This window comes from Molossus molossus, unplaced genomic scaffold (assembly GCF_014108415.1).
Source record: "Molossus molossus isolate mMolMol1 unplaced genomic scaffold, mMolMol1.p scaffold_m16_p_24, whole genome shotgun sequence".
Lineage (NCBI taxonomy): Eukaryota > Metazoa > Chordata > Mammalia > Chiroptera > Molossidae > Molossus > Molossus molossus.
This window is the reverse complement of record NW_023425360.1, coordinates 12928484-12938622: the sequence shown is the minus strand read 5'-3', so window position 1 is coordinate 12938622 and position 10139 is coordinate 12928484. Positions and strand designations below refer to the sequence as shown.

At 59.6% G+C, this 10139-nt stretch overlaps 1 protein-coding gene across 1 annotated transcript in view; it reads left to right on the top strand.

The window, feature by feature from the left end:
* Positions 1-2177: 2177 nt before the first annotated feature.
* TRPM1 (transient receptor potential cation channel subfamily M member 1) overlaps positions 2178-10139 on the top strand; it is a 56429-nt gene continuing 48467 nt past the window's right edge. The window contains exon 1 of the mRNA XM_036277859.1: positions 2178-2363. Coding sequence (XP_036133752.1) covers positions 2289-2363 — 75 coding nt within the window. The 5' untranslated portion in view covers positions 2178-2288. The remainder of the gene's footprint in view (positions 2364-10139) is intronic.

Sequence of the window (10139 nt, the reverse complement as noted above, 5' to 3'; positions counted from 1 at the left end):
GGCAGGATGTGTTGCTCGGCCGTGGGTCTGTCATGTCTGGGGCCAGCTGGACTCCCCCCCCCCCAATTTTCACCAAGACACTGAGTTTGCCATTTTGCCAGCTGATGCGCGTGTACCTCATCTCCTCCTGCGTCCTTCTGTCTGTCTGCCTCTCCATCTCTCCCCTTCTTTTTCCGTCTTTCCCATAGACTTGTCGTCTGCCCCTTAAAAGTAGACTCCTTAGTTGTCAGAAAGCAGAAAGGCATGGGGGGGGGGGGGGGAGGCTTGGGACCAACGAAGAAAAAGACTCCTGGTGGCAACACCCAGTGAAAAGGTCAAGGCCCTGGGGGAGTCAGCAGGAGAGTTCCGCCTGGAGCTGGGAGCAGGCTGCTCCGAACAGGGAACAGCCTGGGGCCTCCTGCGCAGAGGGGCCTGGAGGTCTCATCACACAGGCCATCTGCACTTGCCGGGTGTCTCCAGACCCCAGAGTGGGGAGAATTAACTTCACACTAAGCCCAAATGTCATTACGCTTGCCCATCCCCAGGCTTAGGCGTCCTGATTTTGGAGCATCCGAAATAGGGATTAAAGGCAAGGGTGCCGGTCCAGGTCAGAGCTGAGCCCCTAAATGGAAGCTGGGCAGCGTCACCTGTCCCGGAGAGCGACCTGGGGGCAGAGGGACTTAGTCATCCCCATGGCCCATCTGGCCGCGCACCTGCCCGACATGGGACAAGAGACAGGTGGCCCTGCTCTGGGTGTCGCCAGGCGCGTCCTCGCATTGAACTCGCTTCCCGGTTGCCGTGGGTGCCCGAGGGACGAGCAGAGGCCACGGGCTTCTTACAGCGCTCGGTGCCAGTCTCGATGTGAGGAGCCACCCACGGGCGACCTCAGGGCTCCAGTCACTCTTGTAGCTTATCACATCTTCCCGAACATCGCGGACCACTCATCCTGAGAAACGGGGGCAGGGTGCGTGTTCCCGTCTTCACAGGGGCCAGGAGAAGCTGGTGCCACACTCAGGAAGCTGGTGCCTCCGGAGAGCTGCTTCCGCTCGAAAAGTGCGTCTCTGCCTTCCAGGCGCCTTTTCTTCTAGAAACACCTGCTTGGGCCCCCAGCAAAGTGACGACTCAGGGGCCAGCCTGCAGGGTGTTCCCAGGAGGCGCTGCAAGGGGGCAGGAATTCTCACCCGCCTGCTCGCCTGCTGTGACCCGGCATCTGGTGTACCCAGAGCAGGGCCCACAGTACAGGCTCAAAATCCACCTGTGGAATGACAGGAGGGGGTGGTGAGAGGTGGGGTGAGAGCAAGGGGCTGGCTGCACCTGGCCAGCTTCTCTTCTGTGTCAGGAGGGGCTGCAGGTGGGGTTCCCCGGGCTCCTAAGCCAGACCCCAAGACGGGCAGGTCATGTGTCCAGGGTGGAGCAGCCTCCTGGGCCAAGAAGCCGGACACCTAGGCAGAGTCCTGCTCAAGTGCTGTGTGGGTCCCGGCAGCTTATCTTGTTCCATTGTTTACTGCCCGTCTTGCAATATTCACTTAGGACCACGGGACCACACCACTGTCCTGAGACTCAGGCAGGTGACACCGGTCCCCAAGGGAAAGAGGAAGGCCAGCTCCATGTGGACCTCAGGCTGTGGCTGCCCGAGCGGCTCCACAGGAAGCACCTGTCCTGTGCCCACAGCACAGTGACCGCCAAGCTCTGGGACCTGCTCCCTGAAGGAACTGAGTCCTTTCTCTGAACCGCAGGCTGACACTCCAACCGCTGAGCCAAACTGGCCAGGGCCTGAGTCCTTTCATAGGAGGGCACAGCGGGCACCCCAGTAGAAATCAGGGCAACCCAACACAGCAAGATAAAAGAGGTCCATGCTGCCCCTTCGCCTCCACGTGGCCAGCGGGCATCACGCCGGCAGCGGGAGGAGGAAGCTATGGGCCGAGTGGGCCTTGATGCTGCTTGGCGGGTGCTCCAGTGGGCACGGGGGCCTCCCACGCCAGCTGTGGGCTTGTCTGCCCTGGAGATGTGCCTCTCTGGAGACCCAAATCCTCCCATTTGACCACCCTGGGCAGCCACCACTTTCTCAAAGTAGATTTACTTTCAATCGCCATTTGCTAAATCTGCCCCTATAAACCTTTGGGGGATGGAGGGATTAAGGCTGATTGCAGATGTTATAGAAGGACCGGAGTCAGCAGGGGAGGCCAGCACAGCTCCTGGGGGCTGACCCAGCTGCAGCTGGCCTTGTCGCAGGCCCTGGGCCCCTCACCGGCCGGGGGCTGCCCCTTGGGGGCTCTGCCTCTGCCCACCAGGGCGCAGGAGGCAGGGCCATGGGCTCCCAGAGGAAGGCGAGCAGCTCCTTCAAGCGGGGCTCGCTCAAGAGCTCCACGTCGGGGTCGCAGAAGGTGAGTGAGCAGCCAGGACGGAGGACTCGGGTCTCCAGCTCCATCGTCTGGGGGTGCTGGTCGGTGAGCTCCTGCGTCCGCCGACTGTGGCGGGTGGGGACAGGGTGTCATGCCTTCAGAGCTCCTGCAGCTGCACCCCTTCTCAAAAGGTGTCCCCCTTTCCTGCTGTGTGACGGACATTTGTTGCTCCCGGCCTCACAGACAGAGCCCGTGGCCCACACCGGACGCATTCGGGGTGTGAGCTGTATCAATCCTCTGGCCATGTGGTGCCCCCCAGCCCCAGAGTTATGGGGTTTTGTGCTCCCTTCCCCTACAATGAGACCTCCCCCTAGCTCCCCGCCGCTGGACCCGTGCCTCTCATTGCTCTCTGCCGTATGTCTGGGGGAGCTCTGTGTGGGCTGGGGGGCCCTCCTGGAGGATCAGGATCACCTCTGGGCACCTGGGGAGGGGCAGGTCCTAGGACTCCGAGCAAATTGTGGGGAAGGTGACGTGCCGGCCGCGCCCCCACAAACCCAACAGGTCTGCAAAGATGTGCTGGCGGAACCTAGGTTTGCTCGTCCCCGCTGAGCGCAGGGTCTGGCCAGGCCACCAGGAGTCCAGCCCAGGCACCCCGAGGCCTCTGGACACCCCGTCACTGGGTGAGCCCCAGGGCTCCATGGGGATCTCTGCTTCTCCCAGGTGGGGTGCTGCCCACTGCGCGTAGAAGGTGGGGAGGCTGCAAAGATGCCGGCAGACCAGGAGCAGGAGCAGGCGGTGCGGACCAGACAGGATGGTGTGTCTCCCAGGCGCTCACCTGGGCCGCACAGCAAGGGGCAGTGCCCGGGACCAGGACCAGAGAGGATGGTGTGTCTCCCAGGCGCTCACCTGGGCCGCACAGCAAGGGGCAGTGCCCGGGACCAGGACCAGAGAGGATGGTGTGTCTCCCAGGCGCTCACCTGGGCTGCACAGCAAGGGGCAGTGCCCGGGACCAGAGAGGATGGTGTGTCTCCCAGGTGCTCACCTGGGCCGCACAGCAAGGGGCAGTGCCCGGGACCAGAGAGGATGGTGTGTCTCCCAGGTGCTCACCTGGGCCGCACAGCAAGGGGGCAGTGCCCGGGACCAGAGAGGATGGTGTGTCTCCCAGGTGCTCACCTGGGCCGCACAGCAAGGGGCAGAGCCCGGGACCAGGACCAGAGAGGATGGTGTGTCTCCCAGGCGCTCACCTGGGCCGCACAGCAAGGGGCAGTGACCAGGACCAGACCAGAGAGGATGGTGTGTCTCCCAGGCTCTCACCTGGGCCGCACAGCAAGGGGCAGTGCCCGGGACCAGGACCAGACAGGATGGTGTGTCTCCCAGGCGCTCACCTGGGCCGCACAGCAAGGGGGCAGTGCCCAGGACCAGAGAGGATGGTGTGTCTCCCAGGCGCTCACCTGGGCCGCACAGCAAGGGGGCAGAGCCCGGGACCAGAGAGGATGGTGTGTCTCCCAGGCGCTCACCTGGGCCGCACAGCAAGGGGCAGTGCCCGGGACCAGAGAGGATGGTGTGTCTCCCAGGCGCTCACCTGGGCCGCACAGCAAGGGGCAGAGCCCGGGACCAGGACCAGAGAGGATGGTGTGTCTCCCAGGCGCTCACCTGGGCCGCACAGCAAGGGGCAGTGACCAGGACCAGACCAGAGAGGATGGTGTGTCTCCCAGGCTCTCACCTGGGCCGCACAGCAAGGGGCAGTGCCCGGGACCAGGACCAGACAGGATGGTGTGTCTCCCTGGCGCTCACCTGGGCCGCACAGCAAGGGGGCAGTGCCCAGGACCAGAGAGGATGGTGTGTCTCCCAGGCGCTCACCTGGGCCGCACAGCAAGGGGGCAGAGCCCGGGACCAGAGAGGATGGTGTGTCTCCCAGGCGCTCACCTGGGCCGCACAGCAAGGGGCAGTGCCCGGGACCAGAGAAGATGGTGTGTCTCCCAGGCGCTCACCTGGGCCGCACAGCAAGGGGCAGTGCCCGGGACCAGACAGGATGGTGTGTCTCCCAGGCGCTCACCTGGGCCGCACAGCAAGGGGCAGTGCCCGGGACCAGACAGGATGGTGTGTCTCCCAGGCACTCACCTGGGCCGCACAGCAAGGGGCAGAGCCCGGGACCAGGACCAGACAGGATGGTGTGTCTCCCAGGCACTCACCTGGGCCGCACAGCAAGGGGCAGTGCCCAGGACCAGGACCAGACAGGATGGTGTGTCTCCCAGGTGCTCACCTGGGCCGCACAGCAAGGGGCAGTGCCCAGGACCAGACCAGAGAGGATGGTGTGTCTCCCAGGCACTCACCTGGGCCGCACAGCAAGGGGCAGTGCCCAGGACCAGGACCAGACAGGATGGTGTGTCTCCCAGGCGCTCACCTGGGCCGCACAGCAAGGGGCAGTGCCCAGGACCAGACCAGACAGGATGGTGTGTCTCCCAGGCGCTCACCTGGGCCGCACAGCAAGGGGGCAGTGCCCGGGACCAGGACCAGACAGGATGGTGTGTCTCCCAGGTGCTCACCTGGGCCGCACAGCAAGGGGCAGTGCCCGGGACCAGACAGGATGGTGTGTCTCCCAGGCACTTACCTGGGCCGCACAGCAAGGGGCAGTGCCCAGGACCAGGACCAGACAGGATGGTGTGTCTCCCAGGCGCTCACCTGGGCCGCACAGCAAGGGGCAGTGCCCAGGACCAGGACCAGACAGGATGGTGTGTCTCCCAGGTGCTCACCTGGGCCGCACAGCAAGGGGCAGTGCCCAGGACCAGGACCAGACAGGATGGTGTGTCTCCCAGGCACTCACCTGGGCCGCACAGCAAAGGGGCAGTGCCCGGGACCAGGACCAGAGCAGGAAGCAGCATGAGGCAGGCCATTCACTGGGCTAGAACAGGGGGGGTCGGTGTGGGACCCCGTGTTCTGCACATCTCTGACATCTGTGAGCCTGAAAATGCAAGCAGATGACACGAAGACCTTATTAAGTAAGGCAGTAAAACTCACCCCGGTTTCAAGAACAGAAAAGCCCCATCCGCTGGGGCTCCGTGGAGCAGCTCAGTGGAGCGTGTCTGCTTTCGTGTGCTCGGGTGATAGTCAGCGTGCTTTGCAGAGACCATGCACACCCGTGTTCTGTGTAAACCAACATTCGCCAGCCCACCGACCGCAGCACCGGGCAGAAACGAAGCTTCACAAGACCCCCTCCTCCCCAAATGAAGCCAGCCCTCCCTGATCAACTCTTAGAAAGAACAGGCTTTTGTTGCTCTTGACCTTGATGTCTCCCTTGACCTGTGCCTGGTATCCCGCCTTGTGCTGAGGAGGGGAGGGGTTGGGAACCAAAACTGCAATGGGTCTGCAGGAGGGTGGAGATGGACACTGGTCAGGAGGGGAACCAGCACCCATCTGGACGCGCACACTCACCACCAACCCTCACCGGCGCCCATCACTTCAAGTCGAAGGGCAAGGATGACCCCCTCTTGCGAGGAGCCTCTGCCAAACCCCTACAAAAGCGGCTCACAGTTAAAAGTCTTCATGACGGAGTTTGCCCGGAAGCCTCTAGGTGGTAGCCCTCAAGCTAAGAAGCAAAATTGCTGATCAAAGAAAGACAGCCGCCACCTGGGCTTTGAAGGAAGCCATGTTTTTTGTTTTTTTTATCCTCACCAAGGACATTTTTCCATTTTTTGTTCAGATAGAGTGGGAGGGAGAGAGAGAGATCGACGTGAACGGGACACATCAAGTGGCTGCCACCAGCTCGACCCAACCAGGGCCGGGGACAAACTGCAACCGAGGTACGTGCCCTCAGCGGGAACCGAACCCGGGTCTCTCCAGACCACAGGCCGACGCTCTAACCGCTGAGCCAAACCGGCCAGGGAGGAAGCCATGTTTTAAGGAAGTGCTAAGAAACACCCAGAAAGCCACACGGTGGCAAGGGGGCCGTCCTCATTGTGCCTCCTGGTCCTCGGCTCTCCGACGTCACTAGCTCAGAGCCAGGACTCCGTTTCCTAACCAGGGCCACACCCGCTGCTCAGTGTGGGCTGACACACCAGCTGACCCTGTGTGAAAAGAAGCCGGCACAAGCCCCCCTTTGCACAGGCTTGCAAGGGTCCCCTCGATGGTCCCCCCTGACGCTCTCCCTGTGGTCTTACACAGACAGCGGAGCCAAGCACGGATGTCAGGTGATGACCACAACCCCGTGGGCCCTGGTCCTGGCGCTCCGTCCTCACCTGGCCGCTCGCATGGTCTCTCTTCCAGGGAAACCCCCATGAAGCCGTGCGCGAGATGGACAACGTGTTCTGATTGCTCGTCTAGCACTTTCATCCCGTCCACATTTTGTCTTGCAAAAACATTCAGATAAAGTTTGGAGCCCGTGATTAAGGTCCTGAGCAAAATTAAATCACAGTGCAGCCCGGCGGTCTAGAACAACCCTAGCCCTGGTGCGCAGGGAAATGTATACACAGGCTCACCTCGGATTGCGTGCTGTCGAAAACCAGAAAGAACCACATGGCCCGTCTATGGGGTAGGAATAAGCTTTGGTTTATTTGAACAATGGAATATGATATAGCTGTTACAATGGATAAATCAAGGCGTACAAATTAACTGTTGAATTAAAAAAGCAAGCCCCGCCCTGGCCGGTTTGGCTCAGCGGTTAGAGCGTCGGCCTGCAGACCAGAGAGTCCTGGGTTCGGTTCCCGCTAAGGGCACGTACCTTGGTTGCGGTTTGTCCCTGGCCCCGGTTGGGGTCGTGTGGGTGGCGGCCACTCGATGTGTCTCTCTTACATCAATGTTTCTCTCTCTCTCTCGTCATTGTTTCTCTCTCTCTTCCTCCCTCTCTGTCTGAAGATGAGTGCAAAAATGTCCTCGGGTGAGGATTAAACAAACAAAAAAAAGCAAGTCCTCAAAGGGCACTCTTTATATGCAATTTAAAACACAAGAAAAGGCCCGGCTGGTGTGACTCAGTGGTTGAGCGTCGACCCTGCACCAAGAGGTAACTGGTTCAATTCCCGGTCAGGGCACATGCCCAGGTTGTGGGCCAAATCCCCAGTGGGGGCATACAGGAGGCAGCCAGTGGATATTTTCTCGCATCGATGTTTCTATCTCTCCTCCCTCTCCCCTCCTCTCTCTTTAAAATCAATAAAGAAAAATAAATAAATAAAACAGAAGAAAATACTACATAGATGCATATATTTCCTCAAGGTGGAGGTGGTTAGCTGTATCTGTAATGTTTTCTTTCTCTCTTTTCCCCTCCCTTACTTTCATTTTTATAATATGTTTTTATTGGTTCTTTAGAGAGAGAGGAAGGGAGAGAGAGATGGAAACACCAATTAAAGAGAAACATCGGTCGGCTGCCTCCTGCACGCCCCACTGGGGATGGAGCCTGAAACCCGGGCATGTGCCCTGACCAGGAATCCATCCGGGACCTCAGTCCGTGGGACAATGCTCAGTCCACCGAGCCACACCGGCCAGTGTTAAAGAGAGAAAAATATGAAGCACATATAGAAAGTCATACTACTTATGACAACAGGGTTGTGGGTCCTCACTTAGCTATTGTATTAGCCTTGTCTATGGTTTTGCAATCAAAATGATGTTTTCATAAATTTAAAAGTGTTTTAACACCTTTTAAAATATATATATATTTTTATTGATTTAGAGAGAGAGAAAGGGAGAGGGAGAGAGAGATAGAAACATTGATGAGAGAAAAACACATCAATTGGTTGCCTCCCGCATGACCTACCTGTACCAGGGCTGAACCTGCAACCCAGGTATGTGCCCTTGACTGGAATTGAAACCTTGACCCCTTGGTCTGTGGGCTGATGCTCTAACCGCTAAGCCAAACCAGCCAGAGTATGTTTTAACACTTTTTTTTAAAATTGATTTTAGAGAGACAGGAAGGGAGAGGAAGAGAGAGAGATAGAAACATTGATGAGCGAGAACATCGACTGGCCGCCTCCTGCATGCCCCCCACTGGGGATCAGGCCCACAACCTGGGCATGTGCCCTGACTGAGAATCGAACCGGCGACCTCCTAGTGCATGAATCGACGCTCAACCACTGGGCCACACTGGCTGGGCTGGTTTAACATTTTTAAAGTAAGCCATACGAGAGTGTCCTGGCCCTGGGCTCTCCGAGCTTCCTTCTCAGTCAGTGTGTGTTGTTTGACCAGTTGCCTCAGGTTGGGCAGAGAAGCCCCCTGCTAAGGCTGCTTTGAGCCTCCCGCCCACCCTACAGGGGGCCTGGGGCTGGCACCTGCCTTGCCCTGTGGGCCTTACGGGCTTCCCGGAGCCTGCTGGGGCCCCGTTGGCCCGAGCTGGACAGCGTCCCTGGCATGCTTGCCTGGTGGTCACTGGAGTGATCCCACGCAGGGCCCGTGGGAAAGGGCAGCGGACTTCCTCGGGGAGATGGAGGACCGTCCAGCTGGAAGGTCAGAGGGAGGGAGCACAGAGGGGTGGGGAGAGCGTGTGCAGGTGGGGCCGTGGGGGTCCTGGAGCCCCTGCAGCCCCAGGCTGTGCGATCCCGGGACCAGGTAATCCGTGTAATGGCCCAGGACGGTGCGGCAGCTGGCGGGGTTAATGCTCCCTAATACCTGCTCTCATGTGATTCATGGCCGTGGTAAGACCTTGAGCCCGGGAAGTAGGGAAGCAGGCCTGCCCGCTAAGCCCGCCAAGGGCATCACTCGGGGTTACCGGGAGCCGGGAGGCATTCCAACGATTCACATCTCACGCAACTGCTTAGGGACAAGCCATCATTTTAGGATGTTGGGAGACTAATAGAGACGGAGACCTAAACTCACGGTGAGCCCAGGGAGGAGCGAGGAGGGAGATGGGCTGAGCCTGGTGTTGGGGTGTGAGCAGCGGGGGACCCCGTGTCCTCTCACTGGTCCCCCCACGCTCGTGTGCACACACACATACATGCACATACACGCTCCCCCTCCTGGACCCCTCCAGACGACACCAGCAATCACAACACCATCATTTTCTGTCATCGCAGTCGCTTCTTACCAGGACCCTGTAAACAGCAGCGTCGCGGGGGAAATGTCAGGTGCCAGGCCTGTGCCAGGTCCCAGGGGCGAGGCGGGGCAGCTTCCTGACCTTTCGCCATCTGGGAATGCACCCTGCTGAAGGCCAGCCCTGCCCGTGACCTGGAGGAGGCTTTGGTGCCCAAATCACTGTTGGAAAAACTGAGGCTCAGAGACCTGTAGAGCCTGAAAGTGTCCCCCCAAGAGCCTCCATTGACTGAATTTCCTGTGTTCTGTCCCCTCTTCCGAGTTGACCTGTTGGAGCCTAGGGCATTACCCTCACTCACTCTGCCGTGTTCTGCGACCTCTGGGACGGGGGCACCACACACAGGTGTCGGCACCCGGCCTCATCTGTCCTCAGGAGGAGCAGCAAGGACAGTGGCTGACTGGACATGACAGGGCCCTTCTGTCCCTTCCCTGGGCCACCTCGCCTGTCTCTAGGGACTGGCCCTGCCGCCGGCCCGCCCTGAGTGCACCCTGAGCCCACCTCCCTCCTTGTCCTCCCTGGTCCTGGGGGACCACAGGGCCTTTCCTGCTGTGCCCCGCTCACTCCCACAGGCCGCCAGTTGCCATGCAAACCTCTGGGCTCTCCCTGGGCATGGGCTGAGACTGTGGGCCGTCCCTTATACCCTCCCTTTAGTCCTTGTCTCTATACTTCTACGAAACACTTCTAATCAATGGCATGAGGCTGAACCATTAAAAAATTCCCATCTATGTCGGTCAAAAACAGCCAAATAGCAATTTGTGTTTTTTTTTATTTTTTATGGTACATGCCCCTAGTGGGAACTGATCCCG